The sequence below is a fragment of the Nicotiana sylvestris genome, chromosome 3, assembly GCF_000393655.2.
Source record: "Nicotiana sylvestris chromosome 3, ASM39365v2, whole genome shotgun sequence".
NCBI lineage: Eukaryota > Viridiplantae > Streptophyta > Magnoliopsida > Solanales > Solanaceae > Nicotiana > Nicotiana sylvestris.
This window is the reverse complement of record NC_091059.1, coordinates 84796740-84822938: the sequence shown is the minus strand read 5'-3', so window position 1 is coordinate 84822938 and position 26199 is coordinate 84796740. Positions and strand designations below refer to the sequence as shown.

Sequence of the window (26199 nt, the reverse complement as noted above, 5' to 3'; positions counted from 1 at the left end):
CATTGGATACTACTTTGGATACTACATTGGATGTTACATTGGATGTCCATGTTGTGAATAACTTAAAGATTAAATTTCCTACTTTATGTACATCATCTTTACTTTTTATACCTATAAAAGACTATGTAATTGCAATAGAAAAATAAATTAAAGTGAAAAAAAAAAATACTTCTCCCTTCTTATTTACATTTTACTGCATTACTTTTATTTTATAACGATATCCAACTTGTTGTCTTAGATTCGGTGTCTCGTAACACGTCACAGAAAATATATCCTTACTACATAATATAACATAAAACATTAAATTATGTTACAGGGGTCAATCTCATCTCATCTGGTGGGAAACTGGATACTACATTTCAAGTTGGGGGTATCTGTGGTAACCCACAAATCCAAAAAGTAGTTGATGCCATTCAAAACTTGCTCCTCCTCTCTTTTGTCCTAATCTCATTTCTAGGGTTTCCTGATCAAACATCAAACTATGGATACCGAGTTTCAAGATTGGGAGTTGCTCCACTCCAACTCAGCTTCAGATTCCGAGCTCCCCGCTAACTCAACCAAAAACCAGGAGGATACTTTCGTTGAAGAAACCGAGGGTCTTATTAAGCCCAATTATTTCTCCATAGATTCTCACAGTACTCCTACTTTTGCTGCTTATAACGGTTCTGAGGAATCGGATAATCAGACCTGGATTGGTTTGGGTTGTGAAAGGTCTGAAGATCGGCAATTTGTGGAATTTGACGGGAAAAATGATGTGGGTGTGTTTGAAAACTCGAAATTACAAGTGGGTTCTGGAGGAATTGAAGATATAAGTAGTGAAAATGAGAAAAAAATTGAGGTGGGTGTTGTGGAAGAATCGAAATTGGAAGTGGTTTTAGGAGGAATCGAAGATATAAGTAGTGAAAATGGGAAAAATCTTGACGTGGGTCTTGTGGAAAACTCGAAATTGGAAGTGGGTTTTGGAGGAATCGAAGATATAAGTAGTGAAAATGAAGATATAAGTAGTGAAAATGAGAAAAATCATGGGGAATTTTGGTCTGATACTGGTGGAGATGGTCCTGGTGATGTGGAATTTAGTGGTGTTGAAGAGAGGTCGGAGGTTTGTGTAGAAGAAAAGGAGGAAAATGAGAGGGTTGAATGTGAAAAGAGGGATGGAATTGAAGCAAGTAAAGGAGGAGAAGAGAAGAGGAGTTTGGTGTGGTGGAAGGTGCCATTGGAGCTTCTCAGGTATTGTGTGTTCAGGGTTAGGCCTATGTGGGCCTTCTCCGTAGCTGCTGCTGTTATGGGGTTTGTGATATTAGGTCGTAGACTGTACAAGATGAAGAAGAAGACCAAGAGTTTGGAGCTCAAAGTTACTGTCGATGATAAGGTCAGTGTTCCTTTGCCCATTTCGATACCATTATGTTAGTAACATTGTTTTTTCCACACTATAGGTGCTAACCTTAAGCTTGATTAGTATGTTGCTTCATCCTCTTTATCCCAAAAAATTATTAAATAAATGAAAGAATGTTGCTTCATGTGTTATGCTTTTGAAATACCTAATAGTTAAGCAAAATGAGGAATTGATAACATTACATAGTTATTTGTGTTAGAGGGATGAGGTTTTTTCATGGTAGATACTTGAAGAAGAGGGAGATTAAAACTCGAATTGCAAAATAATTGGGCCCTAGGGGTCATGGCACTTTAGTACACTCTTAACGAGTGTAGGGGATATCAGTTTTATGACTCATTACAAATGTTATTATAGTTATATGACCCTTTTCACGGGAGATTGATAAAATATAACACGGGAGATTGGTAATAAAACAAAGGAGATTTTTATAGGATCATTTTTCTTCTATTCAAATCCTCATGAGCGTAATGATATTGTATTGTGGATGGCCCTGTCTATATGCAAGACAGAGTCATAGGAATCAGTAATTAGTTTGTGTCATCATTGCTTGGATGTCTTATAGTGTATGCTTAGATGTGCCATTTCATTTTCTTTTCATTTGTTGATAACAATTTTAGTTATGGGAAGAACAATTGTTTTTTAACAATTCTTCCTGGCCATTAAGGCTTCAAACTTGGGCATTTATTTGATTTTTGGGTTGTCACTTGCATCATGTTCAAAATTGTATATTGAATTTGGTTTCAGAGTGCTATGTATCTTGAAGATATAGGATGTGGGAGTATTCTAGTATAGAGCAATGGTATAGGACTATAGGCTGACAATGCCTTTAGCATTCTGTTGAACCTGTATCATTTGGAACTTCGTTTCTTGTACCTCTTGACATTTCAGTAATCATGATTGCTGTTTCTTCTTTAGCGAGTGAAGTGCTTTATCTAGCTTGAAATAGCAAGGCAACTTGTTTATTCCAGCTCGGCCTTGATATCGCTTGTGATTTATTTATGGAGCATGTCATAGTCACATAGCTGGAGAACCCCAAAATCGCTGATTATATTGAAGTTGTTTCAATAAGATAGAGAATAAACAAATGGTTCCTCATGGATGGAGATGCAACTACCAATTTTAATAGTCTGTGCTATAACATACACTCTAACATTCCTGGGAATGATAAGCCTTGTGTTACAGTTGTATTAGATAATGAAGATTGTTTATCAATACCCCTATAGTAAGAGTTTCGAAAGTCTCAATCATGAATAAGTTGTTTTTTCTTTTCTTTTAGGGTGGTGGGTGGGTAAATCTATATCTTCAGTTTGTTCTCCAACTTCTGCTGCTTCCAGCTTCCTCCACAGTCCTTATTAGCACTTGTCAAATGTGAACAAAGAGGATACAAGGGACAACAGCTTGGAAGCCAGTCTGTAATAGATGTTGCTAAATAGACAACTGATATTGTTAAAGCACTTTGTGAGTCTACCTTGGATTAAACGACTGCTGCCTCATTGCTTCTACTAGTGCTCCTTCAACATTATTTTAGTCTTCTGCTGTAATTTGTTTCTCATGATAATTTTGCTTTAAATTCCACCAGCAAAGAGAAAAATAAAAGGAGAAAAGAGAAGGAAAAGAAGAGAGAAAATAAACCAGCGACTCGAGACATTTTTATTTGGTGTAGATGGTGTCTACTTCGTTGACATCGGCACCGTTAAATGCTACCAAATATCTTTTCAGGCCTAACATCAAGTTTGGTTTCATTTTTATTTAGTTTATGGATTTTGTATACCTTTTGCTCAATTTTGTATCTTGCCAAACTAATAGCCTGTTTGTCCAAGCTTCTAAAATCAACTTATTTTGAGAAGTGTTTTTTTTCTCAAAAGTACTTTTTGATGAGAAGCAGTTTTTATTTGGCTAATTAATTTGAAAAGTAATTCCGAGCAACAATTAGTGTTTGGCCAAGATTTTGAAAAGTGCTTTTAAATGTATTTTTCTCAAAATTGTTTTTGGAGAGAAGTTACTTTTTTCTGCTTCTACTCAAAAGCTCTATTTTTTTCTTCTAAAAGCTTGGCCAAACACTTTAACTTTGGGAAAAAAGTGGTTTTGGCCATGGAGAAGCTTGGCCAAACAGGATATAAATGTTACCAGAAGTACATGCTCTTTGACATGTGTAACTCTGGAAACTGAAATTTTAAACCCCCTTCTGAAGTGTCCTATAGAACTATCCAACCTTAAACAGTTGTAAAACTTGGAATAACCAAAGAGTGTTCACACGCTTTGTGTTTCGAACAGATTTTGATGTTTTCGACTTGAAACGTTTTCAAAATTTTTTTGTACTTCTGTTGTGTGAATATTATAGGGAATCATTGGATCAAGTCCTTAAATCCTATCCTTTGCCTTGGACCATCACTCTTTCTTCTCACTATCGAATCCTTGTCTATGTGTTGAATAAGTTTTATCATTGTGTGCAGAAGGTATCTCAATTCATGAGCCGTGCTGCACGCCTTAATGAAGCATTTTCTGTTGTGAAGCGGGTTCCTGTGATTCGGCCGCAGCTGCCAGCACCTGGAATTTCACCATGGCCTGTTGTGAGTTTGCATAGGGTGTAATCATTGTAAAGAAAAATGAAGTTTATGTATACTGGAAGAAGCATTGGTGTCGTCACCAAGTCCCCATTTGATATATGGCTGTGTTTTTGCTTGGCTAATTTGTGTTTAAACTTTGTGTGTCTGTGCTCAATATACTCCTGAACAGACTGATGTACGTTTTTAAAGCTATGTCTGTATGTATGTATAAACTCTCTTATCTTTTTCCCCATATGTCGTGTGGCTGGATGTCTCTTTAAGTAGTTTTTCTTTTCCCCTACCAATTAGTAATTCAAGGGGAAGTGGGTTCTTGTTTGACATTTCTGCAACAGAGTTGTGCAAATTACTTTTTCTGGTCTTTCGAGGAAGTTTTTCAGTAAAGTGATAAACAAAGTTCCAACTGTCGTATCCATATTTTGATGGTCCTTTCCAAGTTTATAAAATAACATACTTGATAGCCTATAGTGCATTGCTCTTACGATTTAGCTAGTGGTATATTTATATTAGGTTAGGTATTTGTCAAGAATTTTGCTTCCACGTTAGTGTTAGAATATGGGAATTTTGCTTCCACGTTAGTGTTAGAATATGGGAATTCAGTTGGTATGTTACTTTTGAATTTTCGCTTTGTTGGTAGAGGTTCAATTTCCCACCTTAAATTGCCTTATAAAGTACTCCCTGAGGTCCATAATAAGTGACCAATTTGTCTTGCGCACATCCATTAAGGAAATACTAAATTCTAGACAAAAATAGATAGTGTGACTAAACTATCCTTAATTAAATGTTGCAACATAGTTTAGTAGTACTTCTCTTCTCAAATGTGAGGAGTAAAAGACTTTTTAATGATACGTACAAAAGAGTAATTTTGAAAAAACAAATTAAATTTTTTCTTGATTATATAAATGAACATTTATTTTGGACCAAAATAAAAAAGTAAATTGATCACTTATTGTGGACCGGAGGGAGTAGTAAATATTTTGTTAGCCTGCGAGGTTTAATGGAAACATGTAAAATTAGCGGTAGCAAAGTCTATTGATTCTAGATGAATGGGCTCTTATGCCAAACTCTCTAGTTAAAGTCTTAAAGAAACAACAAAAATTCATATGATTGTTTTTTGACAAATTAAGGAATTTAAGACAAGGTTTTGGGAGATGTGGGTGCTAGGATTTCTATTCTAATTTAGATAGTCTTTTGAATATGGTTGAAAATTTAAAGTATTGCGTCATTATTAATGAAGATACCTTTCTAGGTTGCTCTAGCTGTATCACTATGTCCTAACTTCATTAATTATTCGTGTTAATGCGTATCTAGTTTTCTGATACGTTACCTCCAGTTGGTTAGTATTTGACCTTTTGATACATTATATAGGACATTGGGAAAGGGAATAATAACAATCGACAGTGAGAGTCGTACAAAATTTTTCCATTACATAAGGGAGAGAAATCTTACATGGTCACCCAAAGCTGAAGTTTAAATTTGTTTTAAAAAAAGGAAGGGGGAAAAAAATAAATTAATGGGCTTTTCTTATTTTTCTGTTTCGTTCTATTTTTTCTTCATAAAGCAGATTGATTCAAACAATTTGGATGATTTCTTTAAATACAAAGCGCATAACTTTTATTACAACTCCTCCTCTAAATTCGCATAGCAGTATATAGGTCGCAAATAAATTTTGAATGCATGCACATAAAAAACAGAAAAAATAATTAGAAACCTTTGAATTCCATTGTTACCAATTTTAGCTCAATCAGTGAATGGCTAATTTGTAGTACTGGTAACTTTCCTTACAACATCAAATTTTTAAAAAGCTAGCCGTTAATAGTTTCATTTCTTTTCATTTAAATACACTCTTGAATCTTAATTGAAGTATTAAGCAACTAAGATCTTTGCTTAGATTTTCTTCTTCATAAACAAAAGATTTTCACAATATTTTCTTTTAGACAAACAAAATCTTTGTTCCTTGTGGCAGATTTGTTTGTCTCTTGTTTTATATAGTATAGAAAGATCTTTGAAAGAAAATGACTTCCACTCGTTGTGCAGCTTGCAAACAATTAAGAAGAAGATGTCCTTCAGATTGTATCTTTTTACCATATTTTCCTCCAAATAATCCACAAAGATTTTCTTGTGTTCATAGAATTTATGGTGCTAGCAATGTTGGAAAGATGCTCCAGGTAAGTACCATATCATATATTCCTATAAGAAATCTTTGTTTATTCTCTTTCTTCAATTAAATACGTTTTAAGTATATTTGTACAGACAAGATAATATTTTGTATATTCTTATCTCATTCAGTGCTTCATAATCTCTGTGTAAATATGTTTCGGCAGTCATTTATTTAGGTTAGTTAAAATGTTTAGATCTTTTCTTTCTCATAAGTGACAATAAATTAAGATAACAACATAGAGAAGTAGTTATTAACTTATTTATTATTCGTATTCGTATTTATTATTCGTACTTGTTTGAAAATTTTAATTATAAAAGTACTGATTTATATTGTTATATCTATACAATTTTCATGAATGTACAAGTTCTATTTAAGATATATGAATTGAGACCCATAATTAAAATGGTTCCATCTCATAGTTTAAACCGTATTCTTTTGAGGTGGAAAGAGTAGTATTTCACACTGCAAGGTGCAAACCAGAGTAGTATTTTGCATGTCTACACACTTATCCTTAACAACAACAACAACAACAACAACACTTATCCTTGTTGAACTAATTATATTATGGTAAATTATGTCAAAGAATATTATAGAAATTAATTTTTTATATTTTTTAATAACAGCAAGTACAAGAGCATCAACGAGCGGATGTGGCAGGCACGTTGTACTATGAGGCATATTGCAGAATAAAGGATCCAGTTTACGGTTGTGTTGGGATCGTTACTGTTTTACATGAAGAAATCTACCAATTACAAAGCCAAATGGCTAAAGTACAAGCTGAAATTGACTTGCACAAAGCTCAGTCACCAGTTCAAGGACAACAACAAGTTGAATTTTCTGCTAATTTATTGGCTGATCAAAATGGAGTTTATACTTCATCGCCATCTTTATTTGATCCTTCATTCCATTAATGGTTTTACTAAAACTTATTCTATTATTTTTCATGACATATTTGGGGCATTTTATGAATTCTCTTGAGTTGCTTTGGAGATTTTATTAGTTTGATTTGGACTTGTATCCTTAACTTCTATACTCTGGTTTCATTCATCCTATCGTACATTTGATCAACACGATAATATGCTTAAACTCCTAGTAAAATTAAAGTTAAAATTAGTTTAATTTTGAAGCATAAAGTTTCTCTTCCCAAGTAAATCCACAGATAAAAATGCAAACTTAAATATTCTTGACATGTGAATAACGTACTATTCAAAAAGAAAAGAGGAAAACATTATTTTCAACACATTGTACTAATTAAACAGAAATCAATAGGGCAAATATCACCTTGCAAGAAAATAGATATTTATGTACAGTAGTTCGATGAATTAAACCTATATCTATAGATGAATTTACAGAGATTTAAACAAGTTTCTTCAATATTTAATTCTCTCACAAAAGATTATATTTTTCAAATATCAACCTTTGATCTAGAAATTCAAAACGTTTTCTGAAATGAAGCAAATGGATTTTCACAGAAACTAACACAAACGTCTTCAAAAACATACATTTTCTAAGATGGTAACATAGACAAACAAATTTTCTTCAAAATAGTATTCTAAAAGTGTTTCAAAAACCTAGTTTCTTAAATTCCAGCCCAGCAGTCTTTGTGTTTGTCAAACCCATCTGCTTTATTCTCTTAGTATTGATTCAAGAGTTCTGCTAAGATTCTCTAAATCTTCAATTCTTTATTCTGTGAGTTGATTGTTTGGTAAATAGAGAATGCTTTTAATCAATTGAATTTGATTATTAGTATAGTTATAAAGAAAACATTATATAGAACTGAATGCTGCAAATCAATCCGTTCTTTTATGACTGATTAATTAATTGCAATCATAATCAATTTGAGTTAGAATACAACCTAAGTGGCATTCATTCATTCATTCATACAACCAAACCTATGTTTATGCCAGCCCAAAATGATTTACTTTTTTCCTTGAATGGGAGGAATGTAGGTATTATTACGGCCACAATGTGAGGTGGGGTGATCATAAGTTAGTATCGCAGCACAATTCAACTCTTCTCCAAATGACTATTCGATTAGTAATGTTAATTCTAATTTTGATGTGTGTGAGTTAAAACTATAGAAAACATCTAGTTTTACGGACCCCCTTAATTTTTCTTTTTCTTTTTCTAAAGACAAATTGAGTGTTGGAACGAAAGGGTCCAAATAGAATGGAATGGATATTGAAGATTCGATCCCTACTAGTTTCCAGCAAGTTCATGCTCGAAAATTATATTCCAAAAGCTTTCGTACATGTGTGGACAGGCCGTTTACTTTACTTTATTTATGTTCTTCTTCTTCTTCTTTCTTTCCGTCGCGTTAAAATCCTGGATCCGCCTATAATCAAAGAGTTTGCTTACCATTAAAGAGAAAAGCTGGGTTTAAAAAAAAAGCAGCCCATTTGGAGAGACTTTTTGTATCTTAGTTTTCACCAGGCTACATATCCCTTTAACTCAGCACCACCGATGCAACATATTATGCCAAAGTTCATGATATGCTATATACTTCCAGATTTATTAGTATGCTCCTCCTTTATTAGTCTATGTCACCGAGGCGTTTCTGAAATGCATATTATGTAGTAGCTAAGGCCAACTCCTGTTGTACTAATCATTTGTAGAAATTACGTGGTTCTGTCCCCGAAAACATGAATCATTTTCCTTCATCATTAAAATCTTTTGAAGCCACCTCCTTTTTCCGCGCCCGCGAGGGTGCAAAGAGTTTTCTCCAATTAAAGGACAGTCGAAACGGGATTTATTTGTTTTGTTTCAGAGTCGCCACCTGGGAATTTTAAGGCGTCCCAAGTCACCAATTTTTAATCCCTGAATCGAGGAGAATATGACTCTGTTTGTTATTCTGCGAACCAGAAATCCTGAGTAAGGAATTCTGTTAATCCGGAAGAAGGTGTTAGGCATTTCCGAATTCCGTGGTTCTAGCACGGTCGCTTAACTGTTTTTATTATTGGCTTAATTATCTTGATTTTATTAAATATATTGATGTTACATGATTTTACTACCGCTTATACTTATTGTGATTGAGGACCCTTCTTTGAATCGAATTACGCGTACGTATATTCGTGTTATAAATTTAAAAATGCGGAATTGTGTCACGCGTACGTGTACACGATAACTTTTGATAATATATTTATTAAACAATCATTTTTTCGAAATTGTGTCGAATCAAGAATATTTGTTTTTCTTAAATAGTAGGAATCCCTTTTATTAAATATTCGATCGAAGTTGCGCGAACGCATAATCCGAATTGCTTTTAGAAATATAATCAGGTTACGCGAACGTATCCCTAATCACAAAAATATTCTTGATAAGGTTCTCTACAAATTGTTATTATGTGTTGACCGCGAGCCTTGTTTTACACATATGAATCATATACCTCAAATTTTAAAGAATTAATGACGTGAAAAAGAAAACAGACAATATGTATCTAAAACTAACATTTTTTCGTGGATACAACATTTGGATGTCCATAAATCGAATCGTGTATAAAATTGGGAAAGAACTTAAAATGATAAACAAATTAATAGTTTCCGCAGAATCTTCATTGTTTCATTTAAGGCGAACTCTTCTTCTATATATCTTTTACATAAAATGCCACGATTCGTTTATAAATCCCATGTCCTTCTCATGTATTTGTTTTAGTTCAAAGTTACAATGGTTTGGTTAATGTTTGCAATGGAAGATAAGAGTCAAGTTGATAAGAAGAAAAAAAAAAGAAATATTACAAACTGATTCAATAAAATTGCTTTATATACAACGTAGTTGTTCGTCGGAACCATTCATAATATTTTAACGTCGTAACAAGCTAATCAATTCACCTTTCTTATGGTTATACATATACCCGTTATCTTACCATATATGAAAAAATACAATCAACATCATTTTAACCTTATTCAACAACAGAGGTTAGAATGTAGTTTTCTTGATATTTCTATTCTACTTTATATTTAGCTAACAATGTTACGGGATGTAATCAATGGCCCATTTTTTTGTCATATTCCCTATTTTGACAATTCAAATATAACTATACTAATGAGATTTCGAAATGGACAATATTATTACAAAACTTATGCAAACTTTTAAAAAGAAAACGATTAGATAATAGTCTTCATGTCAAGCATACTACTTTGTTAACCAACTGAAACAAACTGAAATTTAAACTAATAAAATTTAAATGAGTAGAACTCCAAACTTCATTTATTTGGCAACGTTGAAGCCTTTCGCAATATGAGTTTACAGATATGTACCTGATATTGGAAGCAAAAGAAAATGATGATAAGAATCAGCGACAGTAATAACAATACAGCAACAACAGTCCAGCAGCAGTAACAACCCAGGAACAGAGTTTGCAAACCAGTAGAACAGTAATCCCAAAAACAAAAGCTTCAAGCTTTGAATGAAACAACAACCATTAATACTAATTTCAAACAAAGAAAGAAAGCAGAAGATTTTTTTTAGTTTTTATTTTATTTTGAAAGCTTAAATATTTTTCGGAATTTTTCTTTCTCTTAAATGTTCAGCCCTTTTTTCTCTCTTCTATTTTTCTTCTCAGATTTTTTCTCTTATCTGTATGTGTATTTCTCTCTGTCTGTCCGTGTGTTTTTTTTGTCTCTCGTATCTTGGGTTCGAGATGGACACTTATTTTAGTTTTCCGGATATTACTCGTGTCCCCTATATTGATGTCTTCGGTATCACTCAAGTTAGGTTTGATTTTTTCCTCAAAGTGAATTAACTCTTTACTAATCTCTTCAAAAACCTCATCTTCATCATATTCTGATTCATAATCACAATATATTTCTTGAATTATTACTTCGGAACCAGATTGATTTTTAAGACTGGGCTGAGGATTCCTCATGCATGCCATATCACTAGAGCCAGCGTAAAAAGAACAAGACTCCTTTCGAATGGGGAGAGGAGTGGCTTTCCAATTATTAAGCTTTGTTTCTGGCCCAATGAATTGAACTTCTGCGTCGCTACACCCTTCTCCGTTTTCCAACATATTCACATCATCAAACAATTTCTCGAATCTTTCAATTAATTCTTCCTCAGGATTGACCCGGGATTTAGGAATTGTTGTTATCGGGCGATTTTTAGCACCGGTCTTGACAAAAGACTTTGACAGATGTGGGACTGGTTTTGGAAGAACCCATGCCTTGTGTTTCAACTTTCTGGCCTTTATCACGTCATTTACGGTGGGTATGAACCCCAAACCGAATGTTCCCCAGTTCTCGGGGAGAGATACTGGTTGTATAATTCCTTGCAAAGATAAGCCCAGACCTTTGCCGGGTATAAAACCATTCTTTAACATTTCATAAGCTATCATGACTGATGCAGAGGATATCTTTGGAGGGTGAAAGGGAGTTTTCTCCAATTAAAGGACAGTCGAAATGGGATTTGTTTGTTTGTTTCAGAGTCGCCACTTGGGAATTTTAAGGCGTCCCAAGTCACCAATTTTTATCCCTGAATCGAGGAGAATATGACTCTGTCTATTTAACAGTCTGCGCACCAGAAATCCGGATAAGGAATTCTGTTAACCCGGGAGAAGGTGTTAGGCATTCCCGAGTTCCGTGGTTCTAGCACGGTCGCTCAACTGTTATATTCGGCTTGATTATTTTGATTTGTTAAATACATTTTTATTGCATGATTTTATTGTTACCGCTTCTATTTAGATTTAAAGACCCTTCTTTGAATCGAATCACGCGTACGTATATTCGTGTTATAAATTATATTTTAACGTGAAAAATCGTGTTACGCGTACGTATACACAATGATATTGATAATATAATAATTATTATAATTATTTTCGAAATTATGCTTTAATAAAATCAAGAACATTCGCCCCTTTTGTATAATTAAGTAGTGAACCTCACATCTCGGGTTTTTATGAAATTAATAATGATATTCTCCGAGGAATCCCTTTTATTAAATATTCGATCGAAGTTGCGCGAACGCATAATCCGAATTGCTTTTAGAAATATAATCAGGTTACGCGAACGTATCCCTAATCACAAAAATATTCTTGATAAGGTTCTCTACAAATTGTTATTATGTGTTGACCGCGAGTCTTGTTTTACACATATGAATCATATACCTCAAATTTTAAAGAATTAATGACGTGAAAAAGAAAACAGACAATACGTATCTAAAACTAACATTTTTTCGCGGATACAACATTTGGATGTCCATAAATCGAATCGTGTGTAAAATTGGGAAAGAACTTAAAATGGTAAACAAATTAATATTTTCCGCAGAATCTTCATTGTTTCATTTAAGGCGAACTCTTCTTCTATATATCTTTTACATAAAATGCCACGATTCGTTTATAAATCCTATGTCCTTCTCATGTATTTGTTTTAGTCCAAAGTTGCAATGGTTTGGTTAATGTTTGCAATGGAAGACAAGAGTCAAGTTGATAAGAAAGAGAACTATTATACAAATTGATTCAATAAAATTTCATCACATGCAATATAGTTGTACGTTTGAACCATTCCTAATATTGTATCAACTCACCTTCCACATATGATTATATATATACTCATCATCATGCCATATATGAACATACAACTTATATCAATCTAAACCAAAATCAGATTTTTTACAAGATATACTAATAATGTAATTTCTTGATACTTCCATTCTACTTTACATTTAGCTAACAATATTACGGGATGTAATTAATGGCCCATTTTATGCCATGTTCCCTACCTTGATATTTCAATCATGACTTCACTTAATGAAAATTCCGAAATAGATGATATTATTACAACACTTAAACGAATTTTAAGAGGTAACAATTATCTTATATTCATTACGCCAAACGTACTATTATATTAATCAACTGAAACAAAAACCAAATTTTTTAACTAATGAACTTGAACGAATGGAAAACAGAATTATAATTCCTGAACTTCATTAATTTGTCATGTTGAAGCTTTTCGTGACATGAATTTACAGATATGTACCTGATATTGGAAGCAAAAGAAAATGAAGATGAGAATCAGCAGCAGTAATAACAGTACAACAGCAACAACTGCCCAGCAACAGTAACAACCCAGTAACAGACCGGTGGAGTAGTAATCCCAAAAACAAAAGCTTTAAGCTTTGAATGAAACAACAACCATTAATACTAATTTCAAACAAAGAAAGAAAGCAGAAGATTTTTTAGTTTTTATTTTTATTTTGAAAGCTTAAATATTTTTCGAAATTTTTCTCTCTTCTATTCTCTGTCCGTTTTTTCTCTCTATCTGTGTGTGTTTTTCTGTCTGTGTCTGTCTGTTCTGATTTCAAGACTTCTTCTTATAACCCATCCCATAAACCTTTCAATTAATTAAAATCCATACTTTTTCTCTACCCAACCCATTATCTTCACACTCATCCCCATTACATTAAATAAACATATCACACCACCCCATTTCATTTTGTCCCCCATGCCTAACATAAAATAATGCAAGATTCCCCCTTTAAATTAAATCTTGTCCCCCCTTTACATTAAATAACCATATCACAACCCACCCCATTTTATTTTGTCCCCCATGCTTCATATAAACAATTACAAAATGTACAATTCCTAAACTACCCCTCTGACCCTATTGCAAATTACTATTTTACCCCCGAAAGTACTACAAATTACCAAACTACCCATCAGCTATAACACATCAATTAATCAAACTTTAACCAAAATATAGGCAATATGATTAATTTCTAACAATGTTCAAACAACAAATTTCATGAACATGATTTCTTCAACATTTCAATAACAAATCACATGAACATGATTTCAACCACAAATCATATGAACACAAATTGAACAACCAAGAACAACTAAAATTTGATTGAACAATATTTTTAGCAACAACAAACCTATTTTCGGATTTAAACAACAACAACAATCAAACAAGTATATTTAGATTTCTAAATTCAATAATATTGAACTTAAAATCAACCATAACAACATTACAACCAACAAATCAAGAACAATCAAACAAAGTATGAACATGAATTGAATCTATTTTGAACAACAAACATGATGGATTTAAACGATTAAACCAACATATTTCTCTAACACAACTAAATTCTTTAGACAAATAACAAGATCGACGAAGAAACAATTATGAACTTAAACTTGAACTTAACAATATTAACAATTTCTAACAATACATAAACACATGAAACAAATTGAAGAAATAGTTAATTAAATTTCAATTTGAATCTAACAAACATCAAACTAACAAATACTTACTTAAACAATAATACAAACATGAAATAAACATGAAAACAACTAATTAAACTTCTATTTTGAAATCTGAAAATTAATTTAACAAACAACATGAACACAATAGAAAATTATTTCAAAGATGAACAACGAACAAAACAAGGATTAAATCATTTAACGATTTTGGATCCGGAAAATATCAAACAAAATATGAACAAAAATAAAACTCAAAAACAACTAACCGGAGATGAATCAACGACGAACTTTGATTGTAAACAAATCTGTCCAAGCCTCGACCAAAGCTCGAACGAAGGACGACGAAGACGAAGAAGAAGTAGAAGCAGCGGCGGAGGAAGGAGGAGCAGCGGCAGCGTCGCGGACAGCCATGGCTGCTCGTCGCAGCAGAAACGTGAGCAGCAGCAGTTGCTGCGTGATCTTGGCCGTGACGGAGACGAAGAAGAACAACGCAGCAGCAGTTGGGTTGTCGCGATGGATGTTCAGCCATGAACGACGAGGCATGAAGCTGGACGAGGCAGCTCAGGGTTTGAAGTTTGAACCACGAAGCAGCAGCAGCTGGGGGGCGTGTTTGGACGTAAGCAAAAGCAGCTGAAACGCAGCGGGGAAGCAGCCATAGTCGAGCAAGCTTTGAGCTTGACGAGCTTCAATGGCGGATAGGGCTGGGGTCGTGAGGGTGACGTGCGTGTGTGTGTGTGTGTAGTCATGGCTTCTTGAGGTTGAAGGCAAAGGGAAGCCATAGGAGGTGGAGAAGCTTGAGGAAGAAGAAGAAGATAGGAAAAGGGGGGGGGGGGGGCGGATTGGTTAGGTCTAGGTTAGGGTTTTTCTTGATTTTGTTTTTGTTTTGTTTTTGTAAAATGCAAGACAAAGGGGTTTGGGTCTTTTGGGTTATGGACTGGGTCGACCCAGTTCGAAATGGACTGGGTCGTAGGGAAGATTGGGCCATTTTTTGGGCCTGTGGCTTGAAATTGAAGAAGAGGCCCAATTCCGACTTTCTTTATATTTTCGCTCTCTTTTCTTCTTTTATTTTTCTAAAACTAAATTATAAAAATACTTAACTTATTATTAAGAACTAAATTAAGTTATAAAAGCGCAAATTAACTCCCAATAACAATTAACGCACAATTAAGTAATAATTAAGCATAAAATTGTATATTTGGACATTAAATGCTAAAAATGCAAAAGATGCCTATTTTTGTAATTTTCATTTTTTGTAAACAAATTTAATTAGTAACAATTATAGAATTAAATCCTACATGCAAATGCGACATATTTTTGTATTTTTTATTAATTTAACAAATAAACAAACACAGACAAATACAAATAATTATCCAAAATATCACAAAATTTCACACCAAGGAAAAATCATTTTATTTTGAATTTTTTGGGAGTAATTCTCATATAGGGCAAAATCACGTGCTTACACCTAAAATCCACAGATTGGCCCTCCTTGATCCTCTTTTTCACAAAATGTTCAATTTCATATCCACAACATAGCCAACAATTGTAAATTTTGCAGGAAAATGAAAGCAGAATTAATAAGTACTCTTCAGAAAATAACTTAGAGAAAAAGTACTCTGCAGACAAAGAAAAGCAGCACGGATTTAAGTTCATTCACGTAGGGCAATAAGACTAGAACTACATACAAGCACGGGCACAGACACTTCAATTCCTACTGTATGCATTCCACAACAAAACTACTTACTTTGCACCAAAAACATAGTAGTAAAAATACAAGGAGATAAACATAAGAGGAACATTGACTGAAGTGGAATGCAGTGCCCTGATCATGAGTACAAATTATTAATCTACTCCTTTTCTTGTTCACCATGAACAGAAATCCTGTCCATGATACTGGCCACCACATCTTTTGACTCCTTGAGAAGCTTGACACTCTTGTTGAGCCTAGTGCGCTTCTCGGCAATCAAAGGTGACTCATCCAGCATTCTCTCAATTCCACCACCGTGAGGCGCCATCAGATCCTGAATGATCGCCTCTTCCATCTCCTTGTTAACCATCTTTTGAATGCTGAACATAATGTGCAAAGCCATAAAATCAACCATCCTCATCAACACAAGTTTCCAATAGGCAGTGACCCTCATCTTCATATCAAATGCCTGCTGCACCATACATAGATGCTTCCTCAAATGACCAACATCAATTTCTCCAACTCCTTCCAAGTTTACTACAGAGGGCTTATGGGGATCGTTCATAATCTCAATAAACGCCTGCTGTTGTGCGATGAGCTTGCTATAAGTTGCTAAATAGTCGGGATTACAAGTGTAATCTGTCAGCTTTTCCATCCCAATTATTTCCCTTACCCAATCAACTGATTCGTTCTTCTTGATGAGAATCAAGTTTTGAGCAGCTCTTCTGGTGGAAGACTGAAGCTGTGGGTAGTTATCACAATGATACATCAACACTTTGATAACAATTCTCTCAACGTAATTCCACAATCTTCCCACGAATTCCTCTGGAGTTCCAGCAATTTCACTGACTTTTTTCTGCAATACATTGAGGAAAACGGCCCGAGGAAGGAAGTTTGGCAATCCAATCCCTTTTGTTTCCTCTAAAGCCATGATCTCTTCCATCAAAAAGTCTCCTTTTTTCTCAAAATTCTTTGAATGTAGGTCAATAGAGTATTGGTCAAGCATTTCAACCAGTCTAGCTGTGCAATGCATTTCTTTTTCTTCCGGATACTCGTCAAACTCCCCTCTTAGTAGAACTTTTTTTAATGATTCCTTGGATGAACTCAGAATACGCATGAATGCCGTCAAAGCTTCAGCCACAGAAGTTAGATGCTGAGGCAGCCTGTTGAGTTCGGCGACATTGGCGGTCAGTTTGTCATTGATTTTCCCCACAATTTCAGGCAAGCATTTCGAAATGATACTTGCTTGAATACGCACCAGCTTTTGTGCAAGAACTGGAATGCCAACCATGGATTTATCAATCTTTGATAAAAGTGGATGGGTTGAGAAAAGCCTTGCCTCATCACTCCTGGCTTCTTCATAAGACTCATTCCCAATTCTATTCCTCACACAAACATAACCGAGTCCTATATTCACTTCATCTGCAGTAACTTTCTCAAGCAAACCTTCAGGAGCTTTGTCAGCCTTTGTCACAACGGCTAGAGTCCTTTCCCCTGTTTTGTCAACCTTCTGAGACATCCTAATAGACTCACAAGTAGGAAAATCAACAGTAGCTGACAAAACATTCAAGATTATGCTTTCCTGAGGAGCTATATATTTCATAATAATATCAGATATTTGCTCATAAATGTCTTCAGGTTGTCCCTGAACAGGAACTCTAGTGATTCCAGGCAAATCTACCATGGTCAAGTCAGGTACACCATTCTTTTTCACTACAAGTGTTAAAGGGTTGTTAGATATGCCCTTACCATGGCCAGCAATCTCATCAGTTGCAAGAATGATAGCATCTGCAATGCCAGCTTCATCAACAGGGAGCGACTTCTCATTGTACTCCAACCGAAGATTTGTTGTTGTGATGTTTGAGTCATTTTGCAGCCTCATAATTAGAGGGACTCTGGTGCAAATGCCTTGTCCTCTAGGAAGGCTGATTCCAGCAAGGGATTCAAGAACACTGGATTTTCCAGAAGATTGATCACCGACTACTACGATGGTCGGAAGCTGGATGCCTTCTTGCATGATGTTAAGGTGGCGGAGTTTGTCTACGCAGTCAAGGAGTGGCCGGATTCTATCATTGAAGGATGCAACAATAGGAGGATGAACACCCCAAGCTGGTGGTGCTACTACTGCAAGAGGCTTAGGATCAAGAACAGCAATTGAATCAGATGGACTTTGTTCATCAGAAGAACAGCGATTGGTGTTTTGGTAAGCCATACTTTCTTGAGAGTAAGTACTAAGTAGAAATGGTTTTGAAGGTTTCTTTCAAAGGTGAAAGTGGTTGTGGTGGTGGTGGTGAAGTATATAAAGAACTTGTTTGGTTTGAGAGATAAAAGATGTATAATTCTGGTATAAGTATTTGGTTCGACAGGCAAAAGAGATGCTATATATTACTGTCGTAAGTACTTTGGTTTTCTGCTTTTCCTATAACATGAAATGAATTCTGGGATGAGTTTGGCTCGATGTTACTTATACAGTACGTATTTGATTTTTCGTATAAAATTCATTTGTACTTGTGCATAGTTTAATACCCAAAACCATAATTATGGACTTTTATCCGTACGGGATATAATGTGCAATAAAGAAAATCATCCGTACTTGAGAGTGGCTGTGAGAATATTACTTTTGCTTAAAGAAGTTTTTGAGATGAAAGCTACGAGCTCTATAGGCTTTCTTTTCCAATGAATATATATGTAGGTGTAGATGTTTCAGAAAAAAAGAATAACCAGACCATAGCCTTCCTGTGATATATGATTCCACTGCAATATTGTACCTTCTTTCTAATCATTGTACGCAACCTCGTTGGATTTGTTTCTCTTCATTGGATGAAGTGTTGGGAAAGAAGATCTTTTTTCAGATATTGTCAGCACGCATATCAACTCCTAAGGTTAACATTTTTATTGCTATCAACTTATTTTTTAGTTTCCACCCCAATATATATTTTTAGCACGAATCAAGAATCCCTCGGAAAGTATCTCGAAATTCCATAAATATTTATGAAATATTCATAAAGAGATCAAAGATATCAAATATTGTCTTTCTCAAAGCCAACAAAGTGATCAACATTTGTTCTTCCTTTTCCTCGAGATCAAATACAACTTAAGGAAGTTCACATTATCCTACGTTCGAGAAATACACTGGTTAAGCCCTCGAATTACGGAGAACGATCTAGAGAGAAGAATCGGGAACAAACAGAATTATACCCACATCATTTTATCAATAAAATTATGTTTCTTCATATTTATATTGTGGTTGACATTTATTTATTGTCTACAAATTCTGTCACGCCAATGGGACAGTCTATACCTTTCATCTCAACTTTCCATTCACCAAAGTTCAAGATCATCGAAAATGGCTTCAAAAACAAATCAATTCCAGATCAACTTCCACCAAGGCTGCTAATTCCAGGTTCTATGCTGATGTGAAAAGCATCCTCGATATTATCTTTGGAAGTTTTGGACCATTTATGAGGAGCAAAGCAAGCTCATTAGGACAACAAACACCTGTGAAGTTCATGACGAAGGTGAGCAAAAAGCAGAGTATGAAATCCATTTCTTTTCAAGAAAAGCCAAGTGGAAAGTTGACTCTAAAAGAAATGCAAGAGAAGAAGTACCTATTTCTCGATTCCAATGTGCTAGAAATTTTTGAAGAACTCCTCGAGGTAAAAATCTCATTGAGCTTCCGAAGATGAAGCGGCCAAATGAAGCTGGGAAAACGAATAACCCAAATTACTGCAAATACCATTGACTTGTGAACCACTATCTGGAGAAGTGCTTTGTCTTCAAGGAAAAGTTATGGACTTGGCTCGTGAAAAGAAGATCATGCGTGAAGATGAGAAAACAAGCACAAACCAAGTCTCTATCACCTTTTGGCTCATTTAGTCCAGATGAATTATGTAGTTTTAAAGAAATTAAAGATGAAGAATTACTAGAGAACAACAAAGTTGAAGACGATCAAACTAATGATGATGAAGGTTGGACGTTCGTGACTCATCATAGGTGCCACAAAAGGAGCCTACGAAAAGGAACAATAGAACAACCAACAAGGAAAATGATTGTGAAAAGACCTAGCATCCTCAAAAGGCACGACATCCAGTGACCTTGTAGGAGTTCTCACCAAGTTCGTTCCGCACGAAGATTTCCCATGAGGGTATTGATGCCTCTTTTTGCCATGCTAATAAAGGGGAATAAAAGAGTGATGACCTACCATTGACATCATCTTCGTAAAAGCTCATCGAGTCCATTCCTCAAGAAGTTAATGCTTGTGAGGAAAAAGTTACGTTTACGAATAATGATCTTCTACTAGGTGGTACTCCTCATAACCACCCATTATACCTGGTTGGCTATATGCGCGATGAAAGAATAAATTGAATTTTGGCTGATGGAGGATCTGCTATGAACATCCAGCCTTTGCACTATGAAAGAACTTGCATTCCCATGAATGAACTCTCGAAAAGTCGTGTGATGATTCAAGGATCCAACCAAGGTGGCAAAGGTCCATAGGCACGATCAGGTTGGGGATCACCATGGAATATATGCAATCAAGTGCATGGTTGCATTTGATCGATGCAAAGACTTCATATACCGTCTTGCTTGGGAGGCCTTGGATACATGAGAATAAAGTGGTTCCTGTAGACATGTGATTTTTGACCCTCCCCATGATTTTTTATATTTTAGCATGTAAATATTTAATTTAGGCTTAATATCGCCATTTCAACTAATTTTGACTCTTTTACTTTATTTTATTACAAAAAAAATGAAAATTACAAAAAAAAATAGTTTCATTAATGTTTTGTAGTCATTTTTAATCTTGAAAAATACCAAAAAGAAACTAGTTTCATTTTAGGTTTATCTTTATTAGTTTTTTAATTAATTAGGAGTAGTTTTACATTTTTATAAATACTTTATACTATTTTAAATAAGGAAAACTTAGGCCCTTAGTTAATGAAATCAGATTTTTTTTAAGAAGCCCAATTGTTAGTTAATTCAAGACAATTTTAGCTCAACTTTGGGCAAGAAAATGGCCCGATTTCGGACTAGACCTTGAGCCCAAAACCCCCCATTACCCCAAAACCTAGACTAATACCTAAAATCTGATAAAAGGAGCTGGAAATATAAAAGAAAGAGATAGACTCTAAGACCAAAAAATCAGACGCTTAAGGACCTAAAGTTGTCCTCCGTTTTTCAACCTAGAGAGATCCTTATCTTCATCTTCCTTACACCTAAGGAGCGAACGAAGGGACTAAAATAATTTTCTAGCAGCTGCTTCTTCACTTCGCCTCCAAAACGACCCCCCACCCCCTAGATTTCATCTTCTTCCACACACCCATGGCAACAAAATCCTAGAACACCAAAAACACTCCATAGAAGCCATTTTCGGACCTTCCTTCCATAGACAAAAACCAACGAAGCTTCTTCATTCCAAAGAACCTAGACCTTAATCGAGGACCCTCCTCACAAAAGCAGTAACAACTATCAATTTCGACTCCTCTGCTCCTTTATTCGAAGCTACTGCCTCGCCGGAATTGGTCACCGGCGAGTGAAGACACTACCATCGGCTGCAACGGACAGAGCTAAGGCCTAGAACCTGAAAAAAGAGAGCCGTTTTTGATAAAAATTCGAGGGACCCTTTAGTTTCTTCTTCCGCCGGAAAAACAAATGGAGGTCGACTGAGCCGATTTGAGTTTCTGCCTGAGGTTCCTGTTGGGGGTGTCCGAGTTCATCGCCGTCGAGATCCAGAATCACTGTTTCAGTTCGTGTTGTTGGGATTTGTTTGTTATTTCTTTCTTTTACAAGCTTCGGTCGTTGCCTCAAAGTGTATCTACTTCCAAACGAAATTAATTGAAAGTTTTTTTCACATTCAGGTTCATCTCTTTGCTCTTTATCTTATTATGGTGTTGATCGAAATATAATAATAGTTGAAATTCTATTAGATTGGAAATGTTTAAGAGCGGTTTTATGTGGTACCCATCTGTGATGCAATTTTTTGTCGTGAATTCTATTGTTTTCCATTGATTTTGGCATATCTTCTTTGTTCGATTAGGTCTGTGTGCTACTGATTCTTTCCTTGAGATTTCCTTATTTAAATTATGTTGTCGAATTGTTATTTGTATTTGAAGTTGAATAGAACAGTAGATGGACTTTTGGTTTTGGTTTGTGCTCCAATGAAATTGACTGATTTCAAATAGTCATTTTGTGGCCTTGCATTAGAAATTGATTAGTTTTATCAAAATTAGACCCACGGGTACAAAGTTTGAAAGGTCTTGCTGCATTTTGTTGATCTTCTGAAGGATAAGTTTTATTCCATTGCTAAATCGTATATGGTAGTACTGAGTGCTGATGATAATTGTGAACATATGTTAAAGAGATAGCACTTGTATTTGTGGAATTAGATTGTGTTCGATTGTTATAGTTGAATACAAATCTCTACTTTAAAGAAATTGAGGCGCGCCATTCACATAATTGAATCACATAGCCTATGACGCTCATACTAATTTTACAACTTAGTGTAGAAAGCACTTTGAATTCTCCTAGTTTGCTTAGGCGCGTTAATTAAATAAAGTGTCATAGCTACGGGTACGGTTCCCGTGACGTAGTTGTGACACAAAATTTCCAAATCCGGGTGTGCAATTCATGTAACCTGACTTCAATTCCCAATAATGTTTAATAAATAAATATATCATGAACCGCGGGTGTATTTCATGTAGCGTGGTTTATGATTTGTTTTCAAAAGCGAACAAGTATATGACGATTATGAATTTTTCTAAAAAATATTAAAAGCGGTTAAAAAGTTAAAAAAAAATGCACGTAGGTTTAAAATGTGTAATTAATCAGATAATTAGGTCAATTATTAATAGTTGTGCGACCGTGCTAAAATCACGGAACCCGAAAATGCCTAACACCTTCTCCCGAGTTAATAGAATTCCTTACCCGGATTTTTATGTTCGCATACCATAAATAAGAGTCAACTCTCCTCGATTCAGGATTTTAAATCGGTGACTTGGGACACCATAAATTATCCCAAGTGATGACTCTAATTTTATTATAAATAAATAATCCCGTTTTGATTGTCACTTAAATTGGAAAAAACTCTCTTATACCCCTTACGGGGGTAGTAAAAGGAGGTGTGACAGCTCTGACGATTCTGCTGGGGAAAAGAACCCAGAATCTCTGGTTCAGAGTTTAGAATTCGAGCTTAGAATATCTGTTATAGTTGGCTTTATTTATTATCTGATTTTTACGTGTTTGAGCCTAATGTGCTAAATGACGCTTTTTACCACTTTGATATTGTTTGAACTGTATATAAAATGTTACGAAACCCTCCTCTCTCTGAGTCTTCTAAATCATCTAGGAAGTGTGCACTTCGTGTGACTTCTCTTCTGTTAGAGTCATATCCCAATTTTAGAACGAGGTTCGGACAAGTTGCAAAGCCGATGAAGCTTCTGTATTCCTGGTACGCTGCCCCCCCGGCTCGAGCTGTCCGCTCGGGTAAGCCAGGTCTAGAACAAATAAACCCAGGTTTTTAAACTTAGAATAACATAGCCTCATGCCGGATCCCTAGTAGGAACGTTTGTTGCATCACGTGCATTTGACTTAGGGGACTCAACACAGGGGTTGTGTACCCAAAAATAAAAGACCATCCTGATGCATTCAATATGCTACATGTTGCAATCTTCAAGGGTAAAAAGGGTCATTTGGCGGACCAATTATAGTTGATGGCAAATGAAAAAAAAGAAAAAAAGAGGGTGAAGTGTGAAAATAAAGCAAGTAGGGCCCAGTTATGTTTTCTGTCACATTTTTGTTAAGATAAAGACAAAAAACATGAAAAATTCAAAAAAAAAAAAGATTTTGCACTTTTTCATCATTTTCCGAAAATCAACAAAACTCAAAAGGGGGGTGGGGGGGGAGAATCCAAAAAGAGTTTACATGTTTCATCATTTTTCAAAAAAAAAAATATATTTTCTCTAATTTACTTTTTTTTTTTAATTCTCGCCCGTATCCAATCTGCCTGAACTTCGCATACCTGATTCTCGTCTCTCAGGGCGTGATACGTAGGCAATCCACATAGGGTCCGGTCTTCCTAGTGAGTTTAGGTTCTTGTCTTCGTGGGGTCTTAGCCAAATCTTGCATTTTTAGCCACTTTTAGCCACATATGTTAATTTTAGAAAAATAGTCACAATCATGTCTTGCATGTGTCCAACAGCAGGGTTATCGTCTCACATAGCGTTATAGGTCTTTAAATTTACTCGGTCTTAATTTTCTCATATATGTGTGGATCTACTTACCGGAATTTGGGCATGACAGGCGCCCTAGGACCATCCAATCAAGGTCGATCATTCAGGAGTTTCCTTAAGGAGATTTTTTTAGTTATTATGTTTTGAGTCTGTTGTTCTTTTCATGTCGTCTTTTACCTTCTAGTTTTGTACAATAATGTCGAGTTTTTTGTTATTGTACTTTCTAGTTTGTATTTGAAAAAAAAGTATGTTATAAATAAAATAAAAAAAGATTTTGCGTTTATATTTCCGTTAGAAATTTTCTTTAAAATACTAATTCTAGAAATTAAAAAATAAAATTCTCTTGAGGTGGTTTTCCTTAGGAAGTTAATATTTAGAACTCAAAATAAAAAAGTACTTTTATATTTCCTTTAGTTATTAAGACCAAAAAATTCAAAAAAAAGAGAATTTTCTTTTAGCACCTCTTTAAAAGTTTTCTTTCAGATATTAATTCCAAAATTTAAAAAAAAAAAAAATTTCTTTTGATGTTCTTCTTTGGGAAATTAATGAAAAATGAATAGAAAATTTTTATTTTTTTATATTTGCTATAACTTTAGGAAATTGTACATAGAAGAAAGAACGACATACTTTATCTTTGGTTTATCTTTAGAGTTTCTCCCTTAGGTAATCAAAACTGAAATCCAAAAATATTTTTTATCTTTTTCATTTCTTTGGTCGAAATTTTCTTTCAGGATATCAAACGAAAATATTTTTTCTTTAGTTCATCCTTTATATTTCCTTCCTAAAAAAAATCAAAAAATATTTTTCTCTTCTAGTGGGTTTTCCTTAATAATTTCTCATCAGAGTATTCGTTAAGGTAAAAAAAAAAGAAAAAGAAAATGAGAACGTTAGTTTGTTAACTTTATTTCCGATCTTCCCGAACTACGCAAAGATCTGATTCATGCAGTGTTATGATACGTAGGCAACCTACATAGGGTTCGATCGAATCATTTTTTTAATTAAAAGAAAAAGGAAAAAAAAAAAGAAAAAAGAGAGGTGAAATTAGGGGATGTGAGAAATCAGAGGAAAGAAAAGTGTGATAACTAGAAAAAAAAAGGAAGGAAAATGAGCAAGCAAGTGCTAGAAAAGAAACGAAAAGAGGAGATTAAAATGAACAAAATTGGGATGATGTCAAGTGGCCTTGTGACCCTCGAAAAGTCATTCTAGAACCGTTAATTGTTGCTAGGTGCATTGCACGCAATGTTATATTTTTAGCTGTTAAATGCCCTAACGCTAATGTGATGACCTCATTTTGTTCCTTTTTGTTATCTCTATTGAGCATAAGGGTGGTTGGTTTGTGGTTTTAAGTAACTAATCCACACAACACAAGGTCAAAAAGCAAGGTAGTCATGGCTAGCAAAGACTTGAACACAGGTGTTACTGATCCGTCTAAGGAGATGGCTGAGTCAGAATCTGAGTTGAAAGAAGAGGTCTTAAAGTTGAAAGGACAGATGGCCGAAATATACCATGCCTGGATTAGTGGGCGTCCTCCACCATCAGTTCCCACTAACTACACTGAAAGCCTTGTCACCATTCCGCCACTTTTGCAAGTCCAGGATATCTCCCCACAACCATTTCACACTCCACCCCCAGAACCACCTCATATCCTGCTCCTTTGGCCACTCATGTTTTTGTAGCTCATCCACCTGCTACCTTTCCACTATCCTCTAGCGAGATTGTGTTCAAAATTCCCGAGGCCTAACACTATGCTCCAGAACCAATTTTCAAGGTCTCGGGTCCATACTCTTACGCTCCTCATTTTGAGCCTCCCAATGCGACTGCAAAGCCTGCTAAGATAGTGGAGCAAGATGAGATATCCAGAAAGCTGAAAGGGTTTAAGATGCCAAAGTTTAATTTGTATGATGGACGTGGGGATCCAGTAGCCCATCTGAGAGATTATGCCAGTGAAATGAGAAGTGATGGCGGGAAA

At 35.0% G+C, this 26199-nt stretch overlaps 2 protein-coding genes and 1 long non-coding RNA gene across 4 annotated transcripts; 2 read left to right on the top strand and 1 right to left on the bottom strand.

The window, feature by feature from the left end:
* Window positions 1-318: 318 nt before the first annotated feature.
* On the top strand, window positions 319-4192 carry LOC104229778 (uncharacterized). Of its 2 annotated transcripts, none has more exons than XM_009782478.2 (2): window positions 319-1369; window positions 3850-4192. In XM_009782478.2, the coding sequence occupies exons 1-2, from the start codon at window positions 482-484 to the stop codon at window positions 3982-3984; spliced, it is 1023 nt and encodes a 340-aa protein (XP_009780780.1). In that variant the 5' UTR covers window positions 319-481; the 3' UTR covers window positions 3985-4192. The 2 variants fall into 2 exon arrangements, with proteins under 2 accessions (XP_009780780.1, XP_009780779.1); XM_009782477.2 differs by having other exon boundaries at window positions 3847-4192.
* A 1805-nt stretch (window positions 4193-5997) lies between these two features.
* LOC104229779 (uncharacterized) lies at window positions 5998-6851 on the top strand. The gene is made up of 2 exons (XR_011405820.1): window positions 5998-6125; window positions 6742-6851. It is a non-coding gene; the product is annotated as an uncharacterized lncRNA (long non-coding RNA).
* A 9089-nt stretch (window positions 6852-15940) lies between these two features.
* On the bottom strand, window positions 15941-18484 carry LOC104228383 (dynamin-related protein 4C-like). The gene has a single exon (XM_009780839.2). It carries the CDS (start codon window positions 18212-18214, stop codon window positions 16163-16165), a length of 2052 nt encoding a protein of 683 aa, XP_009779141.1. The 5' UTR covers window positions 18215-18484; the 3' UTR covers window positions 15941-16162.
* Window positions 18485-26199: the final 7715 nt, after the last annotated feature.